General features: G+C 46.1%; 1 protein-coding gene across 2 annotated transcripts in view; it reads left to right on the top strand.

The window, feature by feature from the left end:
- Positions 1 to 311: 311 nt before the first annotated feature.
- The window catches only part of TNPO1 (transportin 1), a 74,726-nt gene continuing 47,067 nt past the window's right edge, over positions 312 to 27,970 (top strand). The window contains exons 1-3 of one of the 2 annotated variants that reach the window (XM_048502916.1): positions 312 to 492; positions 23,015 to 23,128; positions 26,724 to 26,799. In XM_048502916.1, the coding sequence (XP_048358873.1) occupies positions 23,024 to 23,128; positions 26,724 to 26,799 (181 nt within the window). In that variant the 5' untranslated portion in view covers positions 312 to 492; positions 23,015 to 23,023. Of the gene's footprint in view, positions 493 to 22,691; positions 22,813 to 23,014; positions 23,129 to 26,723; positions 26,800 to 27,970 lie in introns of those variants that run through there. The other variant, XM_048502917.1, reaches the window with a different exon arrangement.

Genomic DNA, 27,970 nt, shown 5'->3' with positions numbered 1-27,970 from the left:
GCTTTGTAGTCCATGAACATCTGGAGAACCGCAGGTTGCAGACCCCTGCCTGGCACCTGCCTCATGGTTCCCTTGGTTACCAGCAGCAGGCTTAGGAAGGCCTCCCAGGCAGGCTGGAGCCTCCCTCGTTCCGCCTTCCGGCCAATGGGACGGACTGTGGCGAGGAAGGGAAGCGCTCTTTGTTCAGCCATCGCAGAGGCCGGAGTCTTGTTGGTGTTGGGGCGGGAAGAGGAGGGGTTTGGATCGTTTCCCGGCTTGCCTCGTCCCTGCAGCTGGGCTCTGGGATGGTGTGGGGAGGGGACTGAGGGCGCGGGTCGGGCTGAGGCACGGGGGTCGTCTGCTACGCATCATTGTTTCTGCAAGGCGTGAATAGCTGCGAGGCTCCCGGCAAGGGAGGGTGGACGTTGTGGAGGAGGAAAAGGGGCATTGCGCGCCCGGCAGTTTCCTCACCGCTGGTGACTTTATTGGCACCCTGGTTACCAATGACAGCAGGTATGGCTTCCAAAGGGCGGACGTTGCGCGAGTGGCCGTGGCCAATGGCTATCTAGCGAAGTAGCTTTTAAACTGTGGGTTGGTCCCGTGCATGAGACGGCTCCACGGTTTTATAGCTCGGGATGATGGAGATTGCTTTCGGACTGTGATGGCACTTTGCGTTTTCCTTTGCAATGTGCATTGCGTTTGCTTTTGCTGCCCAGCATTTGGGGTTTTTAGCTTTCTGTCTCCTGGCGCTCCAATAGAGGGATGTAAGGGTTTGCTAAGAGCTGCCTGTATGATGCTGCCCTCCTGTTTCTTGTTAGGGAAAAGAACAAGGGGCAATCTGGGGTTGCGCGGTCCTCACCGTGACTTGGCAGCACAACAGATTGTGGCTTTCTCCCTCGTGTGCCTTTTGTGATGCTGCTGAATCTGGTTCCTTGTTCTTTCGGTTCAGAATTGTTTCATGAGGGATGCAAAATATACTGCAAAACTAGACTGTAGGGTTTGAAAGTAACAACAACAAAATCACTTACGTCTTGTTTCTGGGAAATTACATTCTTACGAAATTCTGTTTCTAGATAGGAGATTAGGTAGCTTGCTAACAGGTTTTGTATAGCTACAGAAGTCATTCTACGTAGGATCTATGTTTCCCAAATCTGAGTCCAGTGATTTCAGTGTTTCTGTTTTTAAAAACAAACTCTTAGCTAATTATATTATCTGCATTAGTTTATAGAAAGTATTCTATCAGAAAACTCTTGCTAACAACAATTAATCCAATAAAAGAACTATTTTTTTCTTATAGTTTTTCTCAGTTTTTTTCTTTAGATTTTCTAAATGTAGCCTGGTTCACCTGATCAGAAAATGTTTTTATTAGAAATTAATTTGAAATAGAATTAGATATTGAGGGTTGGATTTAAAAACAGTTTTTCTTTCTCATCTAATGACCTTTGGATAGAATGTAAAAGGTACCTGCCTTGCAGATGGCTGAGAAATAGAAATAACAGTCAGAAAAGGGGGGTGAGGCCAATAGGATAAAGGTACTTGGCATGGAAAATAGACTTCTGTGTTTCCCTGACATTACTAATAATGGTTATCAACAGCTCAGGAAAGCCATAGCTCAGGAATATGCACATTCTCTACAAGTGGACATTCACACACATTGACAACAGTACAATCTTTTGATACATTAGGATAAAGAAGAAGCATTTGGATTCTGTAAGGAGACTCAATGTGGCTTACAAACTCCATTCCATTCCATTCAGATCACTGAATGGGCAGAGTCAAACCTACCACTCCATGGACAGCTCAACGGTAATACCGTATGTCTTGCTGGTTTCCAGGCATACACATAACTCCCCAACCCTGCCTCTTTCTCACATAGCACTAATGCCATGGCTCAGAGAGGGAGTTTGCCCTTTTCAGGCCTGTTGACTTTCCTCTGCAAACGCCCCACCACCACCATTTTGAAAACTTTTTCTACAACAGGGCCTTATTCATAAACTGCATTTGTTGAATGGGTGGAAGGAAAGAGCAGCATCGTCCCTACTAGTGTCCTGACCTCCATGCATTCAGAAGAGGGTGCAAATGGTCACAAGTACAAGTATGAGACTGGGACAACAACTCTATGGGTGATTTCGCACTTACTGTGTGAACTTAAGTTCGACATATGTTCAACCCAAGTGTTCCCCACATCCGGTGAATCCAACGTGGGTTCGTCCTGCTCTGTTCTGCCATTAAATTTTCGACTCCACCTCCGAGGTGGGGTAAACCAGCGAAGCTAGGTTGAACTCAAGCAAAGCTGATGGGAGTGGGGAATCTTCGTCAGGTTGATTCACCCGTTCAGCCAATCACAGACGAATGTTTTGGGCATGCGCAGAATGGAAGACTCGCGCCGGCGAAAAGCGCGCCTTTCCCCCCGCTTCCGTATAACACTGACAACCAAGTGCAGTAATAAAGGGCAGATTGCATGCCGCTCATAGCAACAAAATGGCAACATTTTTCCTTCACAGCACTGTTTCACCCCATCAATCACACCTCATCCCTCCCTCCTTTTGGGTGGCATGTTATAAACGTTTGTCATTTTGGAGGGGAAGTTGCCATTTTGATCTGACTGCTGACAGCTGAGCACAGTTGAATCGTGGCCAGCAGTTGCTCCACCCCAGGATCCATAACTGTTCTGACAAGAGGATCAAAAGATGTGTTTCCTGTGCAAAATGGAAATGAAAGCTACGAGCGTGAGAATCTACGCAAATTGCGCCTTCTTACGCACATTGCGTTGCGACGTCAACTACCTAGCTGAAACGTAAAACGAAATGGAAAAAAAGGGACGCACGTTCGCATTCCCGTCTGAACGCAGCAGCCAATCAGGCATGATGAGTGAATGACGCGGCGAGGTGATCCCGCCCGCTGAACTCGGCTCCAGCAGGACAACCTCGGCTGCTGTGGGAAGCTACAAAGGATTGACATAGGTTGACTCTTTTCAGCCTGATGAGTCGACCCTATGTCAATTCTCAAGTGCAAAATCGCCCTATATGTTTGTTTAGGATCACTAAGCACAACTGAGTGTCCTATCTTTTGCACCAAACTTTTATGCTTGGGTTCGATTCACTTAATCTGAATTGTGAAGGCACAAGTTACAATCTCGCACCTCTTCCATATGTTTTGCCAACATGGTTTGAAGGTATGAACAGAGCTGACAGCAGAATCCTATGCAGAATTACTCACGAGGAATTTTAAACATGAAAAATAATTAGTTTTAACTATCTGATTTACTTAAGATATTTCATATTGACCTTCCTTATTGCTCCATGCAGAACATTAAAGTCAATTAATGCAATTAGGATTACACCAGGTAAAATTTCTCCAGCCTTCAGAGTTTAATGATTTGTATTACATATCTATAATAAATCTACAAATACTCAGATTTTGGAACTCTACTGCTTACGAAGTTTCCCCTCTAATATTATGCCAACATTTAAGGAATAGTTCTGTCTAGCTATTTAATATCTTTGCTTCCTATCACATCAAAACTTAGTGAGATTTAAAGTTTCATATTCCATTTAAATGGAACTCACAAGTCTAAACTCTGACTATACTGTAAATATGTTCTGAATAAAGAAACCTTTTGAGAGCTGCAATAGAAAATTTAAATCTACGGTGAGAGAACAATTTTGAATTTAAAAATTACACTTTCGAACATCTTCTACATAAAAGGCGACTTCCAATATAAATTCAAGTACAGCCCCGAAGAGCTAACTTTCTTATGTTGCAGATCTAAACACACTTGGTAGAAAGTAAGTTCCACTGCATTCTGTTGGATTTATTTGCCAGTAAACATGCTTAGGGCTCATTCTGGAACTGCTATGTTTATGTTACCATAACCTGGGCCAGGCCGAATGAGAGCCACAACAATATTTTAAAGAAAAGAAATTTTTATTCAGACTGACAAAGGTCTGTTCAGCAAAATAGAAAGGCACACTAAACAAATAAAAAACAGCCCCTCTCATAGAGTCCCAAGGAGTTACATCAGAGACAAGAGATATACGTAATACAGAAATTCATTCCCATCAAGGTCCATCTCTTGAGACTTTCTGGCACCTTGTTTTCACATTTCCCCATCCCATAAACACTTCCTTAACGTTCGTCCCAGAATGCAGCTATATGACAACTTTTACAATATCAACAAATGCTTGTCTTGCAGACTATACAGCATACCTATCTGGTCATCCTGCCCCATATCAAACAATCAAAAAAGTGGGTATTTGAAACTCTTATTGGGCTCTTTGAAACTATTTGCCCTTTAGTTCTTGACATTAATCAGGCAAGACTTGTTAACATATTTGTCGCTATCAGACATTTGGCATTCTCATTTGTAATATGTGTGCTAAGTGTTTACAAGTTGCTTCTGACATACAGTGGCTCTATGAATTAATGTCCTCCAAAACATTGTATTGTTAATAGCCTTGCTCAGTTCTCGCAGACTGAGGGCTGTGGAGTCCTTGATCATTGACTCTTCTTTTTCCTGCTGCCTTCAACTTTCCTTAGCATCGTTATCTTTTCTAAAACCTATTGTCTTGCACAAGTCTCAGTTTGGACATTTTAGCTTCCAGGGAGACTTTTGGCATGATTTCGAGAACCCACATTTGTAACATACACTGATAAAAATGTTGACTGATCGAACTCAAAGGGTGCTAATTAATGGCTCATCTTCATCCTGGAAAGAAGTGACTAGTAGGGTGGCACAGGTCCCAAGGGGAGGCAGGGAGGGGAGGGAGTGAGGGGTGGCATGCAAGGGAGGGAGAGGGAGGGAGGGGTGGCATGAAAGGGAAGGGAGTGAGGGGTGGCATGCAGGGGAGGAGGCCTGGCATCTGGACATGGCCCACCCACCCTAGCGGAGGGAGGAGAGTGGTGGCATGCAAGGAAAGGGGAGGGAGTGAGGGGTGGCATGCAAGGGAGTACAGTATTTCTTATTCTGTATGGTTATATGTTTTAATATTGGACATTGCTACCATCATGTCACATCTCTATACTCATTACAGTGATCACTGATGACATCCTCAAGGGATGGGGACATTTTAAATGTAATAGCAGCAATCCACATGGTAAGACAGAAGGAGTTCTAAATGCTAAGGATAAGTTGGAGATAACTAATGGGGTGGCTGCCAAGAACAGCTTCCTTGTGATAGCTAAATAAGTGTGTGTATACCAACTATATTAGAATCAGGTTATGACTGCCCAATCCAGAGTGGGGCAGGTGAAACAGCTTCTGGGCGCGGCAGAGGGCTGCACTGATGTCTTTGCCCCCTCTGCCAGTGTAAGGGGCATCCCTGCTGGCATAGAAGGCAAACACGCTGGCAAATAGGCACACCACAGGTCCACAGCAACAAAACTTGGAAGTGGGCTCTGCTGCAAAACTACACTGGACTCCCAGTGGAGGGGGGTCAGGGGAGCAGGCTGGGGTGTTTCAGGGGGTGGAGCTGAGCCAGCTTCCACCCAGGCTTTGGAACTGGGAATGCTGTGGCTTGGACCTCGGAGTCCACTTCCAAAAAGGTTGTGTAATTCCATTTGGGGCTATGGGGAGGGGGTTTTCCAGGCTGCCGGGGGATTTTTCTTTGTCACTGCCTGCGCCACCTGAAAGCCCTTTGAATGTTGCGTGGCCGCAATGCCATTCCCAGCCGCCAGAGCCCTTTGGATGGGGCTGTGTCATAATTAAGCTACTGAAAATCCAGGTGTCTCATCACTACAGTTCTAAAAACTGGAAATTGGTGCCTGTGAATTTCAAGCAGAACTTAGCTATTCCATGCCTACAACCTGTATGTTGAGTCTTACAGCCAAGGCAACAAAACTAGTGGCAACTCATTTGTTTTCTGATAAGGTTATAAACTGCTGTGACTCATCTTTCTTTCAGACAGTCATTTTACTCCCACCTTACCGTCATTTTTGTTCTTGATTTGTTTCTGTTCAGGAACTGAGAAGCTGATCTCAGTCCAGCGTTCTGAGTAACTCTGCAAGGATGGCTTTATCTCATGTGCCAATAGTAAATGTATAATATTCAGTGCATGCTGAAACGTCTTGCACCTGGTGATGTACTAAATTTCCCTGACTGCATTTAAAGGCATCCAAGTTATTTCTTTAACAACATCTCTTAAACCTGCCAGATTCATTTGAAATCGTAAGAGCTTCTCTCTTAATGCGTTTAGCAAAGTATACCTTGTTATATAACAGTGTCATATATGCAGAGTTAGTCCAGTCTAAGCTCTCTGGTTTCAGGAGCACCAGGTAAGGGAGAGGCAGACCCTATGGCAGCTACATGAAACCACCCAGCTGTGCATTGACCGAAGCCCTCCTAGCCAATTTCCCCATAGCTCTCTGGGAATACCTACCCAGTTTGGTAAACCGGAGCCATGTGTTTAGATCCCTTGGAGGGGAATTCTGGCAAGAAGATGAAGACCACCTTTTGCCCAGTAGTGGGTTGATCAATAGCAAAATGGCGAAGAAGCCAGATGAGACCTCACAACTTCCATAGGTGCATCCTCCTAACCACACATTTAACTGGCACACAGCATAGAGCACTAGGCATCCCTTCGCAGCTATGGTGTTGATACCAGCCACATCTACCACTGCAGGGAATACTGCAAAGCATAGTGGTAAGGCACATGTTTACCATGTCCAGAGCGCTTGGTCTGAATATCATGTCGTCAACTGTAGGAAGTTCCAGGCACAGTTGAGGTTTTGCACCACCAGACACAGCTAAGGAGGTTGGACCATCCCTGTAATTTCCAGAGTGCTCCAGTCCATGCTCCTGATCAGGTTGAAATTACAGATTCTTTGTATATCAAAGGTTACACAGTTTTTTTGAGAGTCATGCTAAACAGTTATGCTCAGAAGTAAGTCTCATTTTGTTGGCTGTTGTGGGTTTTCCAGGCTGCTTGGCTGTGGTTGGTAATGTTAGCTCTTGATGTTTTGCCTGCATCTATGGTTGGCACCATCAGAGGCGTGTCACAGTAACATGTGTTTCTCTCCATGGCTCAGTGTGAAGTGATTGTGTGATGGGGTATATGTTTTGCCCACCTCACAGGTGGGGCGGGGTGTGCCTCTGAAGATGCCACCCATAAATGCGGGCGAAATGTTAGGAGCAAAAACTACCAGATCATGGTCACACAGCCCAGAAAACTGATGATAACCAGTTTATTTATACATAGTATGATGGTTTATCCTTCACTGCCTCTATTCAGGTGGTTTTTCATCCTGGCAGCAAAACATGTACTAAGTAAGTTAACTGTTAGATATTCATTTTAACTTAAAGGATAACACATTTCATTTGAAAAATTTTATGCAACTCCTTTCCTCATTTTATTTATGCATTCCTTTTCTCTTTGTTACTGCATATATATATATATAAAAAGATGCTAAATTAGGAGAAAACTGACTCTGATGTGAAGGGATTGTGGCATCCTGCCAGTCAGCTTTCACAGTACTAATTACCTGTTCAGAGTTGAAGGGCTGATTCTAGGTATCCATTTTTGCACTTCCTTCAATAGGTGATTCATCGAGTGTTGGCCATTTGCGTGTGTGTGTGTGTGTGGGGGGGGAGTTTTCTGTGAACAGCAGCAGATGTATAGTTTGCTGTCAATGCATCATTGATCCCTGGATTGAGACCATGGTATCTGCATAATACGTTACTAACTTATATGACACCATCTCAATATACAAAGCCTCTGGTGAAAAATATTGAGTTGTTTTTACTTTCTCTTATAAAACCAGGGCTTTTTTTCTTTCTCAAAAGGCCATGATTGTCACTGGATAGTCTGCAATTACTTCTATAAAGGATTACAGCTAACCAAATGCTGTGACAAAATGTTTATTAGCAGGATTTTGCAGTAGCCGATGATTCAGCAAGCAACCAGTATTGCATAAACAGACGTCTCTGAGAAAGTGCTTTGTTTCTGGCATTCTGTTTCTGTTGACTTATCAAACGATAAAATATAATGTGAAATCTCAGAGGGAAGTCTCACTTCACAGGGTGTGACATTTCAGATTAATTGTTCATAGGACTGCATCCATAAGCTGCAGTCCTAGATATGCTTACTAGTCGATGAATTCCATTGAACTCAGTTGAACTTCCTTCTAAGTATGCCTTCTTAGGCCTATGCTTCTTGTAGTCTTTATTATTTCATGCAATTTCTGAAACTTCTGAAAGAGATGATAGGCATGGGTGAAGAATGTGGCACATCACAATCCCATGCATGTTTATTCAGAAATCTGTTCACAGAGATTTGCTCCCAAGTAAGCGTGCCTAGGACTGCAGCCTGAGGTTTCTCAGAAAGATATTTGAAGAAACTAGGCAGGCAATTTTAATGCTTAGGTTTCAGAAAGCATTTCTTGGAGCAAGGGTGAAATTACCTTTTTCATGTGTGTAGTGAAAAGAATGGACAGAATGTTGAAACTCTGATTATGGAAGGAAAGGAAAGAAAAGGAACAGGGAGTATCTTCCTACCATCAATGTGTCCTATTAATTTTCTGCGAAATATAAGATACTCAAGGCCGTATTCACAGCTCACCCCTATTCTTACAACAACCTTGTGCTTTAGATCCAGTCGAACCATAATGACTTGTCCCAAGATCATTGATGAGCTTCATAGCAGTCTGAGGATTTCGGTTAGGGTATCCTTTGTCCAAATAGACACTGTAAGCACAGTATCCACTGGATACTGTTGGTATGAACAGTTCGGTGTTTTCTTTTTTTTTTTTGCATTCCATGCACTTCAACCACTTTGAAGGCTTATGTACAAATAAAGTTACTGGCACCTGAAGTCTGTCCACCACTGAATGTCCTGATGGAGTGTGTAATTGATACGAGAACAAATGTTCTATTGGTTCTTTCTATTTCTCTTGTAAAATGCCTAAGGTAAATAATCTGAAACTGGCCCAATTAATTGCTTTCAACCATCTGGAGGAATGCTTTGCCTCCTCAGTATGAGTGGTATATTGATCAAGAGTAGTGGGCTTTAATCTGGCAAACCAGGTTTGATTACCTGCTCTTTTACATGAGCAATGAACTCTAACCTGGAGAAACAGCCTTGACACCCTACACCTCCAGAATAAGCCTGCTGGGTGATCTTGGACCAGTCACAATTCTCTCAAAACTCTTTCAAGCCCCACCCACATCACAAGGTACCTATTGTGGAGAGAGGGATTGTGACTGCAATCCACTTTTTGACTCCTTAAGGTATAGAAAAGGGTGGGTATAAAAACCAACTCCTGTTATTAACAGGCTCATTTTAAAAATGCAATATCAAAGCATAACCTCAGGATAAGAAGATAATGACGGTTATTGTATTAGGGGGCTGTTGATTTATCTCTACAGCATTAGATAGACAGACAGACAGATAGACAGAGGTGATCTATTGTAAAGTAGAATTGTTCTTCTGTTACTTTTTGGCTATCTTCCATTAGATGGTGACATGTGAAGTAATCCTGTCTGTTTCCTCTGGAGGCTCAAACAGTTCTTCCACTGATACTTCAATCTCATAGCATATTTATAGATCACAAGGAGCTTCCCAATGCTTTACATACAAAACTTTAATCCAGAATTACCCTACACTCATTCCTAACCTGAATTTTTTTTTGTCAGATAAAGCTGATTGTAGTGTTATGCTGCTTCTAACTTACATTCTAACTTGACATTCAAAGTCAAAAGGACCAAATACTAGTCTAGACTTTTTCCAAGGGATAATAGCAACAGGCTTTCAAATGGATACATGTAGTCTCTCTAAAGGGATTCCTTTATCCTATGTTAAAGTTTTTGACCTGGATAACCCAGGTTAGCCTGATCTCATCAGAATCTCAGAAGCTAAGTCAGGTAAACCCTGGTTAGTATTTGAATGGAAGATCTTCAAGGAATAGCAGGGTTGTTATGCAGAGGCAGTCAGTGGCAAACCACTGTTAGTCTCTTGGCTTGCAAACCCCTTCAGGGGTCACCATAAATCAGATGTGACTTGACGGCAAAAAAAGAAGGATGGGCGGGTGAATGGAACAGCCTCCGGAGCTGCCCATCATCCAGTTGTAGTCTTGTCTTTTTCCATTGATACTATATTGCTAGTTACTAACCATCCTACCCTGAAGAGAAGAGAAAGAATAGTCTGTCAAATAGCGTGATTCGGGGGAAAAAATTAAAAGAACACATGAGAACAAGATATGTAAGCTTGTGCATGGAAATAGCTCTAGTGAACAAAGTTTTTGACCCTCAGAGGCATGTATGTTCTTGCTGAAAATTGCTTCAGGCACATTTATGTATTTATTTAAGAAGAGAGGCTACTTATGTATGCAATAAAGTATTTCTTGCATTTCTATTTTTTAGTGTTACCTAAATAGCGAACAGTTTGGTGAGTCTGACCTGTCTTTCTGTGTGGCTGACAGGAAGCCTTAACTGTTGGAAGGGCTGATATGTCAGCCGTGATGTTGCTGTCAAAGTAAAGTGGAAAGGAAGGAGATGTTCTCTCCATCCCATTTATCTCGTTGCAGTTATCAAGTTACTCTAAACATAAGGAAGTGGCATGTGCATTTTGCTAGAGATTTTTGAGCCTGCCAGTTTTTCTGAAGTGGATGAAAGCCAATTCACATAATTTTTAGCCTCCTACTGAATCAGTGCTTTTGTCAATCTAAACTTACAAAAGTTCATGATAAAGTGGTCATTTGAGTGTGCTAGTGTGCAATCAAATCCTGACTGATCATGCCACTGCAAATGCTGTTTTTTTAAAAGCATCTGGGTATATCAGTGCTGGACTAGATGGACTCTGGTCTGATCCAGCAGGCTCTTTCTCATGTTCTCATGTTCTAAGTTGTCCCTTCACTAGTGCTGAAACATGTTTTGAAAATCAATAATTTTTCATTTGTAATTCAGGCACATCACTGCTATAAAAAGAAAAGTCTAGTTGACTGAAATGAAGTTATTCAAATATTCCATTAAAGTAAAACTGCTTTCCGATGTATATGTATAAGGAATTTAAATTTGGAAGTGTGTTCCTAAATAAAATGCAAAGTCAATAATACTGCTAGTCCTGATTTATTTTATTTTACCACATTAATCTATTAATTATTGGAAATTTGCCATTGTTCTTTCCACTCATTGAAAATATTTAGTATATTGTATATATTTCCACTATTGATAGGAAACTTTTGCCATTCTCCACTCTCAGACAAAATCAAAACTATTTTCTTGTATGTAAAACAGGCATAGTCATATTAATTAACAATAAGAGTAGGAAGAGATTTATCTCTTGTCTGTAGATTTTTAAAACACTATGGCATATGGAAAAAATGACCAATATGACATGAACTTGAATTAGAAGATATAAGGCACTAAACCATGTACTATTTATTTGGATCAGAACCATCGTGGTGTAGTAGTTAAGAGTGGAGGACTGTAATCTGGAGAACTGGGTTTGTTTTCCTACACTTCCACAGGACCTTGGGCCAATCAGAGCTCTCAGAACTCATTCAGCCTCACTTACATCACAAGATGCCTGTTGTGGAAAGATGAAGGGAACATGATTGTAAGCAGCTTTGAGTCTCCTTAAGGTAGAAAAAAGTGGGTATAAACCTTCTCTTCTGCATAAGTTAAACACATAATCATATATGGAAGATTATGCTGAAGGGTCGGGTTTTTTGTAGCTGAGCGCCCAATCTTTTTTGAGGCTGTGGACACCTTTGGAATTCTGGCATATTCAGAATTTTGACACAAAATGGCTGCCATAGCCTACCTGCAGTCACATAGTGAAGATCCTTGTGCTGTGGTAACAGCTGTTGCTGTAGCAACATTTAAAAAATCTTCACAGCCAATCAGAAATTCTGTTGTTAAAAGTCCCACCTGGCTCTGCCACTTTCTAAAAACACTTGATAGGTACCAGGAAAGGTTTTAGTGGGTGCCATGGTGCCCATGGGCACCATCCTGGAGACACCTGCCCTATAGTAATTTGGTTGTTTGTACAGATAAGGTTGAAGAATTTTTCAGCCCTCTACCAAAATATGTTGCCTTCTTATAGTAATTTTCAATCAGGACACCTTGCCAGTGCTCAGAAAGAACACATTCCTTAATGTTACCTAAAAGTAGTGTACTAGAGGTCACTAACCTGTTATCATTAGTGTTTTCATATAACCTTCATTTATTGTGGGATTCTTTTTGTATCTTCCAGACTAATGGCTCCAATCAGAGTGGGGCCTGAAAGAGCTTGAGAGAACGGTGTGGCCTCACACTAGCACATAAGGGGCAGCCCCACTGGTGCAGGGAGCAAATGCACTGGCGTTTAGTCACCTCTCATCTCTGCGGCAGTGAAACTCTGATATTAGGGCTACTGTGGAACAATGCTGCCATCCAATTGGATGCCAGCGGAGGGTGAGGATGGGGTGATGGGGTGAAGCTGACATTAGTCGGCTTCCACCTTGGGTTTAGGGCCAGGAGTGTGGTGCCTGGACCCCTGGACTTGCGTTACCTAACAGGGTGGTGCAAGTGTAACCCCTGTGTCAGAATGGGATGACCCAGAAAGGGGTGGAGTCTGAAAAGAAGCAGAATGCTGCAGAACTCATGAGGTTGGAGGAAGCAAGGCTACCAGGCTGGGACCTTGATTGATTTTATTAAGCCCTTAACACCTTGTTTAAGGTAACTGCAATGTTGTGGGGAACTAGTGGGAAGGGAGTTTATTTTTTTTTGCTATATTTTAAATGTTAGAATTTATTGTTTCAGGGTTTTTGTGTATGTAAATGGTGAGAGTTTTCTGGGAACCTTCATCATCTTGAATCCCATTCACCAAGCCTCTGAAGTCTTCAAAACCAACCACCAGCAAAGAAGAATTGGACTTGGCAATATCAGTAGACTGTGTAAATATATGACTTTGAAATGCAAACCTGAACAGGACCTTGAATTGTAAATGTTAAATGTTGATGTTTAATGTTATTTGTAAAGAGAAGTAAACTGTTTTGTTTAAATTTGGTTCTTTGCAACTCCTTCCAATTACACAAGTCCATTTAGCCCTTAGGCTTTTCAGTTACCAGTACTGGGTTTCTTTCTTTTTAGGTTTTCCTACCAAACAACAAGCACAATTGAGCCAATGGTGGCCCAACTGATTCTCTACCACGACTTCCCTCACCGTGATACCTAAATCTGTTCTGTTGAACAGCTAAAGGGAGGGAGAGGATTAAACGCGAGAAAGCGCATTTACAGATTCAATGGGGAAAAGACAACTACAGGAAGCTGCTGCAAAATATGTGAAAAACAACCCAGATGTTCATAGAGAGGCTGTGAAAAAGTATGCTGAATGTCACCCTGAAGTTCTTAGAGAGGCTGTGAAAGCATCTCCTTAACAACCTCATGTTAACCACCAGACCACTACATCCAAATACAATAAAAAAGATTACAAATCAAATTATCACCTTGGACTAAAAGTATTTATTGTGGTTTTGAATATGGATCTCACATTGATTACTGTGGAGACAAGGTTATTCATCTCGGACTTCGATCGCCCTGTGCTTGGTGTCATGCTCTGAAGTGGCGGGATAAGTCCCCAGGAATGTGCTGCAGTGGGGGTACAGTCCAGCTCCCCTGGCCCTTCAACCCTGCACCCTGAACCCTTCACAGCCTTCACTCATCAGCATCCAGTGGCAGAGCACTTCCTTTCTGCATTCTGAAAATACAATGGCTGCTTCCACGTGAAGCCCACCAGATGAAAGAGAGCAATAACACATTGCATTTAAAAAAGACAACTACAGGAAGCTGCTGCAAAATATGTGAAAACAAACTCCATCAGTCCACAGACAGGCTGTGAGAAAATATGCATGTCATTCCAAAATTCACAAACAGGTTGTAAAGAAGTATGTTGAATATCACCCCGAAAATCTTAGGAGCCTGTGATAAGCATGCATAGCTGGCTAACGGCTGCCCTGCTAGTAACATATAAGGCTAGGATAGAATGGAGTTATTATTTTGATTTGTAATAGTATCTTTGGGGATAGGGCGGGATATAAATCCTAAATAAATAAATAGATTTATCTTTCTTGAAGTCTTTTGGCTGCTGCAGGAGCGTCTAACAGTTGTTTATGAGCTTTTGCAAACTGTAGGGAACAGGGTCAGCGTACCCAAACCCTTAGAAATTTATGAAGAGAGGTTTTAATTTCTCACAGGATTTTGTAAAAAGGGAACAGACTCATTACTGCTTCTTACAGGATCTATGATCTTGATGTGGTTTTTGTCCAGTGCCGTAACATTACTTTTTAATTACTTTTTAAAATGTAAAATTGCTTTTCCGTTTTATTTGTTAGATGACTTTGAAAGTTCTCCTGCCTACAGTGCATTTTAAAGCTATTTATTGTTCCAGAACAGGTTTCTTCCTGCTCCCCTTTCCCTACATGGTTAAGTTTGATATAATGATGGATGTATCTTGCACAACTAGAAGCAAGCGGGTCTGTAATTCCGTGGTTCGGAGTCGTGATGCAGCCTCTTTCATCCTTTTACTGGGCGCTCATGGAGGCTTGGTCCTCTCAGCCTCCTTTGGAGAGTGGCCCTATGGTTAATGGGAAAGAGTCCCAGTTCCTAGAGAGGCCATCCCAAGCCAATTTCTGTTATTTCCTGTCCCAGCTGCCTGGTTGAAGCGACATATGATGCATACAAGAAAGAGCACCCGCCAGGATCCTCTTGAAAAAGGTGAGCTAATTTAAGAGGGGAAATGGGAGGGAGTTGCAGGAGCCAGATTTTCAGCTTAATCCTAACTCTCAGTCCGCCTCCCTTGAATGTGGGGTCAGTACCCTGTTTTGTGTATTCCTCACTCGGTCCTTCTCGGCAGGAGCAATATTGGGGCCCTGCCACCTGTTGCAGATACCAGTGTTCTGCTGAGTCTAGAGGTTTTCCTGGCTGGATGGCAGCCTGGCTGAGTCCAGGTGAGAAAGACGCCAGGTTTTAAAGGATCTCTAATACCTGCAGCCCTGCAAAGGTTGCACTCATCCGGCTTGTTTGATGGGGAGGCGGGTGGGTGGAATTGTTTGTTTTACGAAGGAGGGCAGGAGTGAATACCGTAAGCCCTGCACATGGATCTTGAAGGTTTACTCTCAGAGTTAGCCAGTGGAGGCTTAGCTTGTAGATCGTGGAAGGGAGGAATGCCGGGATCATCCTCAGCCATGATTGTTGCGGGTTGCCAACTCCCGGCAGGCAAATCCCAGGACATTTGGGGTAGATATAATTATATATTTTATATATATGTGTGTGTGTAATTGTTTATACAAAGCGTAAAGGTTATATATATATTTATATATACATACATACATATATATACACACACATATATATACACATATATATATATACATATACACACACACACACACACAGTGTTTATCTTTCTATTTTTAAAATGTGTCAAAAAGTATTTATGCTCCAAGGCTTTCTTTTTCTGTGGAAACGGGCTTAAAATGGCTTCTTTGGGCCGACCCCGGTGTAGAGAGTGTTGATTTTGCTGCTGTGATCACCGCGTAACGTTTTTAAAGGGTAAACCAGGTGCTGCTTGTAGTCGCGATCGGCGAGGTCAGCGCAAGAACGACGAGACGGTGATAACATCTGGTGGGAGCCGCAGCGGAGCTGGTAAAACCGTGGTTCCTAGCTTAACACTCTGCCGAAGGCAGCTGGTTCCTGGCACCTTTATTATGATTCTAACGGGCGTAGAAGGGCCGGAATGGGGGAATTCGGGAGAGCGGGAGACTGAGAGGATCATCATGCGATGTACGATCTCATCTGGCTGCTACGCAGCGGAGAGTGGAGCATCAGCCGCCTGGGCCTAATCACCTGGGGCAAGACCATTGTCCCTTTGTCCGGGATACCCGTGGTTGTGAGCCAGGTAGTTCATGACTCCGTGACTCATCGGCTGATGAGGGGTGGGATGTGCGACCAGAAGGCCATAGGAGCGCCGGTGTGCCAGCGCACTTCTTACGGTGCTGCTGGGTCAGCAGTGCATCCCTTTACACTTCCTCCTTTTTTACATTTAGCGAGGCCGAAATGCTAGGGGGCGATTTAAGGGGACGCTGCCTCTCCGGCCGCCGTTTGGCCAAGCTCATCGAGCTGCTTGTGCAACATTAGAACTTGGCTGCGATGTAAGGGAAAGTCGCAGAGGGGTTTCTTACACATGTTACAGGCAATATTAGATATACATTGAATGAAACAAGATCCGGACGATGAGGTACACAATCACGTCAATGCAGAGCTGTAATAATAATGATTTTAACTATCTCTGCGGTAGCCAGCTCCAAAGGGCTGACCACCAGCGGGGCAAAACGGCCATACTTCAGATTAGATATACCATCTTGCAGTTCACGCACTTTCATATGAATCAAATGGGAATTATCAGAAAGATTAAAACAACACATATCATGTACATTCTCACAACCTTGGTGATGCAATAACAACAAATAATCAATAGCCGCACGATTATCTAAAGCTCCGCTTTGACGAAGTTCCTGCTGCCTGGAGGCCAGAGCATCCAGAGCAATGGAGGTGGAGTTGATGGACTTCCCTCGTATAATATACAGCCGCACTAATGGTCTTACAGTTGTAAGAAGCGAGTCCGGGGACTCCCACTAGGGAAGTCGCTGAGGGAGACTTAACTCCCGCTTCGGAGAGGGCAAAACCGCGCCGCCCTCCGGCAAGAGGGGGTCAAGGGGCAGAGTGGAGCCAGCGGCGACAAGGCGTCCGGGCTCCCGGGGTGGAGCCCTGAGGCAGGACGATGGTGAGGCTGCTAAGGCAACAGAGAGTCCCGGCAGAAAGCCGAAAGCAGGGATGAAGTTGAAAGTTCTCTCCCCGCAGGTCCAGAACCAACCCTTGGGGAGCAAGATATTTCCATACACGGGGGGAATGTCCTCCGTGGTGCGCAGTAGGAAGTTCCACTTGGTCGGTGAGCCGGGTGAATGTTCCCGGGTCGGTCTCGCGTCTTGTCACTGCAATGCTGGGCGCAAGTATTGGACTTGTGATTGGCTTAACAGTCTTGGTGAGAAGGGAGAGAGCCACGGCCGGGAGGGTTTGGACGACGGGTCCCCAGTCAGCGCTCATAGAGTACTCTGATGGATGAAGCATTCAGCAAGGGGCTTAGACCAGACTCCGCTAGGAAGTCTCCAGGGGCTTTGCAAACGGGGAGCAGGCTTAGCAGGCTCCCGACTCCTTGTGGGTACTGGCCCAGGCAGAAGGACGAAACGCGGCAGTGGCAGCAAACTGCTTCCAGATGTTGGTTTGGTCAAAGCTCGCCAGGGGGTGGCCGAATAAGCCACTCGGCAGGGGAGTGCAGCAGAGCAGGTACAGGATGCGGCCGCCGAAAGTTGGCAGTGATGATTGCAAAGAGGGCGGCACAGAGGTTCTCGGCCGCCTCGGGGTGGTTTCGCTGCATGCAGCAGCTCTTGAGCTTGGCTGGCGGTTGCTTTGATATTCCCCCAGGTCATCCGGGTCTTTGGACCGCCTACGCGTCGGGTGGCGGGCGTTTCCATTGAGGCCGCCGGGCGGGATCCTCCAAAGAGATTCGTTCGATCTCCGGAATGGGGCTGGTTTCCTCCTGGCGCCATTCCATGGGCTGGCCTGTCATGCATGCGAGTCGGGATCCACCGGAGATCGGTAGGAAGAAGGACTGAAACACACCCCCTTCCCCAGGTTATAGGAGGGGGCCGGGTCCTGCCAGGCTTGGAGAGCCGATGGCGGGAGGTCAAAATCAAGTTTTGTTGGATTTAGTGTTTGATATAAGATGACTATATATGAAGGCTTATCTTTGCAGCTCATGTGTAAGGGTTGCTTCTAATGCAGTCTACTGGGGGCCGCCCCACTCCTCTTTCTTTTAAAATTGTTTGACAGGAAGGGCAGGAGGGAGGTAGGCGATCCTGATGGAAGCTGGCTTCAGAGCGTCATCAGGGTGCGCTCAGAGCCAGGGTCCGAGCCCTCGAGGGAGGAGGGGGCAAGCCGGACCCTGGGGGAATTGTGGGTATGCATGCTAATTTGCTACATAAAAGAGGGCTTGGATGCGCTTTTGGGTGATGGATGCATCCAGGGGACAAAGCAATCAGGCGATTAGGGGTAAACTCCACACACAAAAGGGGGAGGGGGTATTTCTTTGCAGGAAAAAACACATACTCACCGCGATCTTTGTGGTTAACGCCGAGGAGGTTGGAAATGGTGCTGAATTTGTAATCGGACACTATCTTGGGGAATTGCCGCCACCGAAACTACTCCTATAAGGGGCCGCTTCAGCCAAGCGCCTGGCCTTGCACACTGTGTTCATACAGGCCGCCAGGCGCTTGGCAACTACAACCCACACAGGTTATGTGTGAATTTGCGCGGCAGCATCCCCTTGACTAGAGGTTTGCGCCTGGCCGCCGAAAACCACCTCTTTAAGGGGCGGCTTCGGCTAAGCTGCTCTGGCTATGGTAGCCACAAGCCAAACAGGTTTGAAAGAAAGGTTAGTGGCGGCAGCCTCCTTTTTAAACTGGGGCCTGTCCTGGCAAGTGCTGCGGTACCAGGATCGGCCCAGATTTTAATCCAGGGAGGGCCAGTCAGCCAATTGGCCCTCCTGCCTTTGCTGGCTGAAAAAATAGAGGGAAGAGAAAAGGAAAAAAGAGAAGGGGGAATAGTTTCTCATGCGGAAGTTCAAAAATGAGTTCGTAGAAGGCACAATTAGGATCAATAATCTGTGTGATGGGTTTATCCATCCCAGACTAGGGTCGCTTTGACCTGGCTCGGCGAGGTCCCTTCCCCAGAGATTGACATGGATGTCCAGAATGATGGGGCGGACTGTGAGCTGCCGCTCGAGCTCCTGCGGGCTGTGGACCGGGGAGCTGGCTGGACGCTTCCGCCTCGCGGTTTGTCTTCCCCACCCCCCCCAGATGCCGGATAGGCCCTGCCGCTTGGCCACTGGTCAGGCTACTCGGCTGCTCTGATGATCGTCATCACATCTCAGCCGGTGTCCACCAGGCCCCCTTGAACAGATACCCCTCCATGGTGAGCTCCAGATAATGGGCGTGGAGTTTCCGATGGGTGCTTCCACCGCTGCGATGGTGGTACTTGGCTGCGCCCTGATGGCTGCCGGGGCTCGTGGCCTTTATTGCATCGATGGCGGGCAGCGCATGGGGCAGGAGGATCAGCTGTGCGCAGCTGGTTCCGGCTGGGCAATTCCCGCGGGATGTTCGCCCAGACTCTGGAGATGGATGGGTCCCTGGGTGCGTGGAGTCGACATCTCCGGGGACGCATGAACAATCCCTGTTCAGCTGTGGAGGCCTTGGGCAGCACCAGCCCAATGGTCCTGGTAGGGATGGGGTCGCCATACTGGGTTGGGGCTTAACGAGGACCTCATGGGGGAACCTTGCCGGAGATGGGCTGGGTGCACGTGAGCCGGTGATGCCAATGAGAGGGGGGGTGGCTTGGGTGTGGGTCTTGGTGTTTGGGCCTGTTCTAGTACTCTCCTCCTTGGTCCTGGGCTGGGGAGATGCCCGGGCGCGAAGCCCCAACGGGCAGTCGCTTTCTCCAGTGGGAAGCCTCTCTGGCACCGGGGGCATCGGGTTTACGGCCTCGGGGGCCTTCGCCAAAGAACATCCTCCTCCATCGGGATTGTAGGCCCCCCCGCCGGGCTGCCTACACTCCCTCCGGAAGTGTCCTGACCTGCCGCACTGCTACAGCAATCATCCTGGGGCTGTCCCCTGGCGGTGTGAGAGTGCTGCGCGCAGGGAGGCTAGCTTGGTGGGCTGAGGATCCCGATGTCCTGGCAAGCCTTGGGCATGTCGGGCCAGTTCAGGATCCTTGCCTGTGTCCGCGGATTGCTCTTGGCGGCACTCAGTGGAGGCGCTTCTCCCTGGCGAGGCGCATGAGGAGCCTCGCTTTGGGCCTCCTCGCTATCTGCTACTCCGCCTCTTGAGAGCCTCCCTGAGCCTGTTCACACCCAGCGTAGGGCTCTTGGGGGCTTTGCCGGATGGCGGAGAAACTTTGGGTTGGCTGGTCGGCATTGGGAACCTTGGATAAACGCCTAGGGTATGCGCATTCAGAGGCTAATCGTAAGCGTGGCATTCTGGCAGGACAATCTGATCGCTGGGGTTACGGCTGGCATCGAAGCCGTAAAGTTGCGCTGGCGGTGTAGGATACGCCCGAGGCTGCTCCCCTAGCGAGACATTGCCATGAACTCTCGGCTTTCCCAGATCACATATTGTGCAGGGCTCAAAAGCATGAAAAGGTGGTCTTCCAAAATCATCCGGAACCATTAGGGTGATTCCTTACGATTGCCTCCTAGCATGCCTCTCACATAGGGGCTGGTGATTCCTACATCTCGCAGACGCTGGCGGAGCCTCGGGTGGAGGATATTGCAACCTAAAGGGCGGTAATTCTCGACAACTCCGCTTAACAATGCCATCCTCCCCCTCGCTATCCCTGACCTGAACGGCGCATAGAGCGAGGATATCGGCATCGCCTTCCGCCAGGGTTTTTTTTTTCGCAGGTCAGGCTAATGCGTTCTGCGAGCCGGTTTTGAAACCTGCTCCATTACGTGGCGCTGACGGAGGTGCTATGGCTTCAGAAAACAAGGCGGAGCAAGGGGAGGGGGCGGCCGAGCCAAAGGAGAATTTGAAGGAGGCAGGGGAGCAAGGGGGGCAGAAGGAGGACAGGCGCCCAATTTAGAGGATAGAGAAAATTCCGTGGGGTGAAACTGAAGTTGAAAGATCGAAAAAGGAGGGCTGCCTACAGCAAGGGAGCCATAGGTCCAGAGGCTGATACGACATAGCATTGTCTCCATCGCCAGTAGCAGTGACACCGGCGCGCTACAGGCTCTGTGCTAAGAGTGCGCTCGATGTTTTCTAATCTCTAAGATTCAATGTCCCCCCCTCCGGGTACCATGGACATTGGAGCTTCAATCTCCTCAATCCAATTTGGCGCAGCTCCCCTCTCTTTACGGGGACTTGTCATGCGTTTCGCTAACGCTTTTAGTTCTTTAACGTGCTTGTCATAAGCCCTGCTTTTGCAAGCTCCCATACTTACCGGTGTTCTGTCGGACGAGAGAGTGTCCTAGGACTCGGGTCCCTGGATGCGCCGATCCAGCCGGACGCGGCAATACCGGCGGTGGGTCTCTGGATGCTCGGATCCAGCGGACGCCGGTACCGCCGCCCTTTCCTGCAGGCGCATCGTAAGCAGGCGGAGGTTCGAGGATTCTCCGGGTTTCGGCACCAGCTTGTAGTCGTGATCATGTAGGTCAGCGCAAGAACGAGACGCGACGCGGTGATAACATCTGGTGGAGAGTGCCAGCATGAGCTGGGTGTCCGTGTTCCTAGCGACTCTGCCGCGTGCTGGTTCCTGGCACCTTTTATTATGATTCTAACGGGGGCGTGTAGAAGAGCGGAACGGGGGGAATTCCGGGAGAGCGGGAGAGCGGGAGACTGAGAGATCATCATGTGATGCATGATCTCATCTGGCTGCTACGTCCGGAGAGGATCATCAGCGTCTGGGCCTAATCCTCACCTGGGGGCAAGACCATTGTCCCTTTGTCCGGGACACCCGGTGGTTGTGAGCCAGGTAGTTCATGACCTGTGACTCATCGGGGGATGAGGGGTGGGGGCGCGGTGCGACCAGAAGGCCGTAGGAGCGCCGGTGTGCCAGCGCTCTACTTACGGTGCTGCTGGGTGAGCAGTGCATCCCTACACTGCTGTCATATCTGTGTTTCCTGATATGTATATGAGAGGAGATTTAATAGTATAACATCCCTGGTGGCATATGTACAGGATACTTATTGCTGAGAAAGGAATGATTGGTGCACCAGTAATTTTATATCTCCCCCCAGTTCCTGGGCATGGAAATGTTTAGGGTTGCCTGCATGATGGAAAGCATGGGGACGTGTGCAGCTGTTACATTTGTGAAGTGCCCTTGGATGGATTAGGATACAGGGGCTACTAAAAGTCTCTTTATGGATTAGTCATCTGCCCTAAACTTAAATAAAAATACTATCTACTTTAGAGGTCTCATTTGGATGTTTTGTGATGGAAGTGAATCCAAATCTTACAATGCTTTAGTACTGAAAAATATTTCTTGCTGAACATGTCAAATATGACAATTTTCCTTGTGCTGTTTACCCTAGCTTCTATCTGCAATTATTTGAACATTTAATAGATTCAGATGTCTGAAACATTTTCCATCCGAAGACATACAGGCACATGCATTTTAACGTGAGCAGCAGTTGGAGTTAATTCTTATAAGGTTATTAAGGATTATGTCCTACCAGCAGCAAGCCTTTAAGGCTGTGTGTTCTATGTGGGTTTTATACCGCTGCAAAAAGCCGGGGCTTCGAATGCATAGGATTTGGCGAGGCGGGGATCGGGTGTCAGAGAATGTCCCCCCTTAACTCACGTTAACAGCCCTGATCGTTGGGACAGGCCGGTTAAAAGAAGAGGTGGTGGCCAGCTGTTGCGTGCAGGGACGGTGTTCTCTTGCACAGAGTGGGAGGCTGGTCCCCATATTGGGCAGGGAAGAATCTTTGCGGAGGAAACAAACCTCTCGCAGGTGACGAAGAGGTCGCAGCCACTTGGCTGTTTTGAGCGAGGCGCCGTCGGGTGGGGATATTTCGGCAGAAGTTAAAGGACGGGACCTTACACGCGGGAGTTCCCCAGCCACCTCCTTCCCCGCCGGCGTGAAGCGGGCGAACCTGCGTGGGCGCGGAGGCGCTAGGACCCAGGGGGACGCGGGCGGGCGGCCGGGCTCTCCGAACCAGATTGCCAATTCTCCTCGGTGACTCAGTCGGCTCCTCCGCGCAGCGCGTCGTAGGCGGCAGCCGGGGCTGAGAGGGGGAGCAGCAGCAGCAGGTCGGTGTGTGGCGCGGCCGGGCCGGACTGCACTGGGCCAGGCAGGGAGGCCGACGGGGCGAGGGTGCGGGGAAAGCAGTGGGCCGAGGCGGGCGGGCTGGCTGGCTGGCTGGCTGGCGGCGCGCTGCCCTCCTCGTAGCTGCGGCCTAGTGTCGCCGTCGCCGCTTCTGCTAACGGATGCGGCCGCCTGTTGTCTTTGCAGAGCGCCAAGATGGAGTACGAGTGGAAACCCGACGAGCAAGGGCTCCAGCAGATCCTGCAGCTGCTCAAAGAGTCTCAGTCCCCGGACACCACCACGCAGAGAGCCGTGCAACAAGTATCCTCCGGCGGGAGAGGGAGGGAGGGAAGGCGGGTGGGCGGGCGGGCGGGGGACGGGGATGGCGAGGCCCAGCGGCCGGGGCTGCTTGGCCGTGCTGCCCCGGACATGCACGCACAGACCCAGCGTAACGCGCCGCGGGCGGAAGCAGCCACGAATTTCGCCGGCCGAGGCGAGCTCCGTAGTCCGGGAGTAGCGGCGCTGCACATGGCCGCCTCCCTAAGGGGACCGGGGCGGTGTAGGCCCGGCCCGGCCTCCTCCGGGTCGTGGCGCGGGCTTTGAAACGCGGAGGGAGCCTGTGGGCTGCTGCGCCCCTCCCCCAGGCGGCCCGGCTGGCCCCGCACCTGTTGCGAGCCCGGAGCCAAGCCCTGCCCCCCCCCCCCTTTTTTTTTAAAGGCTTGGCCCGAGTTTTGCAGCTCCGGTATCGGCCACTTTCCCAGGTTCTCCCTGCCGTCCCTCCCTCCATAGCTGGGCCTGAGCCAGCGGCCAGTCTGAAGAGCAGCGGGGTCCCACTTCCCTTTCACATATCCCTGCTGATTGGGATCAAGGACCACTTCCCCCCACCCCAAAATGCTTCCTTCTCCAACGATTTGCTTTTCTGAAAATCTGCCTGCCCGCCTCCCAACGGACACCTGCAGATGCCGAATTAGATCTTGGTGAAGTGGGAGTTGGCGGCTGACATGGGGTCATACTTGGTGCAATAGCTAAGCTACGATTTTATGCATGAAACCACAGAACATTAAGTATTGTGTTCCATGGTAGTTGCTAGGGGAAACAGGAGTGAATTTCTGTCCTTAGTTTTCCTGTTTGGTGCATTGTGAAGGACTCCCATTGTCTTTTGTAGAATCCCTTGAAAGCTGCTGGAAAAAATGGCTCCTCGGATATACATACATATGTCATAATCCCATATTCTCAGGGCTTCCTGAATAAGTTCTCTATTTGTTTTGCAGGTTTAGTGCCTTTTGTTGGTATTACAATGAAAGTGCTTGTACCTGTGAAGATCAGGGATTAGGGTCTAAAATAATCTGTTCTTTGTCACCCCACCCAGAATAAGGTTTTGAGTACCAATCAGAAGAGTGAAGAATAACTAAAAAGCACTCAAGCAGATCCCAATCCCCTTACCTTCTAAGATTTTTAGCATTCTTGATGGTTACCTCTAGGCTTGGCAATAGGTTCTTTTGAAAGAGGCAGTGTAACTGTTAATATGAAAAATACTGGTGGTTTCTACCCATTAAATGCAAGAGTGAGGTTGATAAGTGAACCTGCAGGTATTGTCAAACTATTACTTTAAAATGAAACACTGTAAAAATGGGTTACCCAATAACATGGAAAATATTAGAATATATAATTTTATTTAGAAAGTGAGTAGGATGGTTTGCTTGATGTATGCTGGAGATAGCACAAGTTGTTTTACCATATATCTTTAAACCTTGTTTACTCATTTAATCCTGAACCTGTAAGAGGAAACATTTATCAGGCTCAATACATGAAGAAGATGGCCTCTTAGTTGAAAACCAATATCCAATGGGTCACAGGTCCCTGTTAGGCTTACTGAATAGGATGTGGTTAAATTAGCTCTCTTATTCTGACCAGGTCATGACACAAATACAAGGGATCAGTGAGGAGCTTGTTCCTTTCTTGGCAGCTATCTGTACTTCCTTACTGAGATTCTTATGCTTTGAGAATCAATCAGCTAATAGTGGAAATGGGTCTCTTAAGTCTTGTGGGCTACTTTGGACTTTAATATATTGTAAAGGACTTTGAATTCTTTAAAGAAAGTAAACCTGACAGAATTATATGCTGATCTTAATGTTTTCTGTTATTAATTTTGTGGAATGTCTTGTTCCAAAAAGGTTCTCTTTCACTAAACAGAGTGGAGGAACAGATGCTTTTGCAAAATACTGGTAGATTGCTGAAATTATTATCTGTTTTAACTTTCTCTTCTCTTTTATGATTCACCCAATTTAGAAAGACCTTGTTAGCATCCTGTATTCAGATGGGATGCAGATTCTCTATTCATGGTTTCCTTCTGATAAACCAGATCTCAGCTGGACAAAAATGGCCCATCTTGCTTGCTGGGCTGGTTATAGACACGTTTGTTTAATTCTGTCTCGATCTTTCTCTTTGGACTATATTAGTCTCCAAAGTGGCTTACATGAGTTAAAATTTAGTATAAAGTATAAAAATGTGTCCATTTTATAAGTGAAAGGGAGGACTCACTTTTCTGTGACATCTCTTATTGAAGCAAATGGGTATTTTGTCTACTCCCAACCAATAGCATTTAGAGCAGGAGACCCCAATATTTTTGTGCCTTTGGGAACTTTTGAACTCTGGCACAGGATGGTAGGTGCAATCACAAAATTGTTGTCGCAGGAGGCAGCATCAGCCACAGAATGTGGCTTATTCATAACTCCAATAGTAGATTGTCAACATTTCAGACAGAAGCTCTGTTTAACAGAATGCCTTGTAAAACATATTGTGTAAAAATATTTTCTTGTATATACAGTTTGCCTTCAGTAATGCAATGAAGGTTCTTGTGTTGTAGTGGCAACTGCTGCCAAAACAACACTTTTAAAAATTGGTACATCCAGTTGGATCTCCAGTAGCCAATCAGAAGCCTGGCTGGGCAAAAAATCCCATCTGGCCCTGCCACTTCTTAAAAACTCTTGGTTGACACCAGGAAAGGTTTCAACAATTGCCCCTGCTTTAGAGAGAGGTTCCTGTCTCTGAAATAGACTAGCATATTATGAAACATCCAATAAGGGCATTAAATGCATATAATTAATTAAATACGTATAGTACATTAATATAATGTAAGGCTTCAGTAAATGCTCTGAAGGGTTAACAGGCATACATCATCTAAAGCAGTGGTTCTCAACCTTCCTAATGCCATGACCCTTTAATATAGTTCCTCATGTTGTGGTGACCCCCAACCCTAACATTTATCCATTTTACAGATGGAGAACACTGATGCAGAGAGTCGTAGGCAACCCCTGTGAAAGGGTTGTTTGACCCCCAGGTTGAGAACCACTGATCTAAAGGAAATTTTAGTCTGAGTTTCTCAAAGCATGAATACACTAGCAGACTATTGTAAGAATCACCTTTTAAGATACTTTCAGTCATTTTTATGTGCAGGAAAATTAGATTAAAACGTGAAAATATGGATAGGTAACCTACGTTGTACTCTAGTCTCTCAGGCAGACTAGCAGAGAAGGTGATTGGCTTCCATTTACTTCCTTGAGTGTCAGTTCACACAGAGTACAGGAGTAAATGGGAGCATGTAAAGTCCATAGATGCCTACACAGCAGTAGCATACAGGAGACTTGTCAAAGCAGAAGCGAGACAGCTTTAGTGTCTTCCACATGATGTGATGCTGTACTTCTGATTATGCTGTTAATAGTTGTTTCAGAGAAAATGCTACTAGCCAATAGCAGTGGGGTTAATGGGTAAATAAAGCAAGATGTGGTAAGTAGCTTGACTGTAGATTTCCTGTTTCCATCTCTTAAATAATTGCATCTTGGTTCAACTCTATGTTTAAACATGAGAATTTGCAGTTTTTCACAGAAATGGTCCTTAACAGAATGTTCTACTTAAGAAACTGGAACAACTAAATCAGTATCCAGACTTCAACAATTACTTAATTTTTGTTCTTACAAAACTAAAATCTGAAGGTGAGTCACTCATTTTATACCTTTTAAAATTAAGTGTTTATAAAATTAAATATGACGGGCACGTGCTGTTCAGGGTTTCCCAGTTTGGGACTCTTTAGTTTGGAGAGGAGACGTCTGAGGGGGGATATGATTGAAGTCTATAAAATTATGCATGGGATAGAAAATGTTGACAGAGAGAAATTTTTCTCTCTTTCTCACAATGGTAGAACCAGGGGGCATTCATTGAAAATGCTGGGGGGAAGAATTAGGACTAATAAAAGGAAACACTTCTTCACGCAACGTGTGATTGGTGTTTGGAATATGCTGCCACAGGAGGTGGTGATGGCCACTAACCTGGATAGCTTTAAAAGGGGCTTGGACAGGTTTATGGAGAAGTCGATCTCTGGCTACCAATCTTGATCTGAGGTTGCAAATGCCTTAGCAGACCAGGTGCTCGGGAACAGCAGCAGCAGAAGGCCATTGCTTTCACCTCCTGCATGTGAGCTCCGAAAGGCACCTGGTGGGCCACTGCGAGTAGCAGAGTGCTGGACTAGATGGACTCTGGTCTGATCCCCCAGGCTGTTTCTTATGTTCTTATGTTCTTTCTTGTCCAAGACTTAAATTATAGATTATAATAATTCGATAGACTGGATTATGTGCATTTTTTTTTGCTGGAGATCATATCATAAAGACAGTACTATGGAAACCCATAAAATCTGACTTCCAAGTACAGTTGTACAAAACAGGTTTATTATAGGATGGTTTATAGATTGAATATTGCAAGACTCCTGTAAAAATGGCAAATTCATGAACATTAGTGGTGAACTGGGTATATTGACCTTTTTAAAGAGCAAAACATTATTCCTAGCACATGTTCTTTTTTTTACTAAACCTGACTGGACTGGAACTGATGGTAAACTTAGCCTACATAGGCCTTCTTTAACAGCAAAGCAGTAGAAGAAGTTATGAGGGCTTAGACAGGAATCTGATGGCTCTAGTATTATTAATACAGTTTGTGCTTTAGTTTTTGCTTTCTGTATGCAACTATGTACTGCCAAAGGGTTAATAATTTATTCCACAGTAGCCTGGCTTGCTATAATTTAACCGTTACATACTCTAGAGTTCAGAGTTTCCTTAAGAAAGAAATCCTGCTTTTGATGTATGGATTCTTGCTGAGAATTTCTAAAGGTCA

The sequence above is a fragment of the Sphaerodactylus townsendi genome, linkage group LG07 (assembly GCF_021028975.2).
Source record: "Sphaerodactylus townsendi isolate TG3544 linkage group LG07, MPM_Stown_v2.3, whole genome shotgun sequence".
NCBI lineage: Eukaryota > Metazoa > Chordata > Lepidosauria > Squamata > Sphaerodactylidae > Sphaerodactylus > Sphaerodactylus townsendi.
Note: the sequence above shows the minus strand (reverse complement) of the source record. Positions and strands in the feature narration are given on the sequence as shown.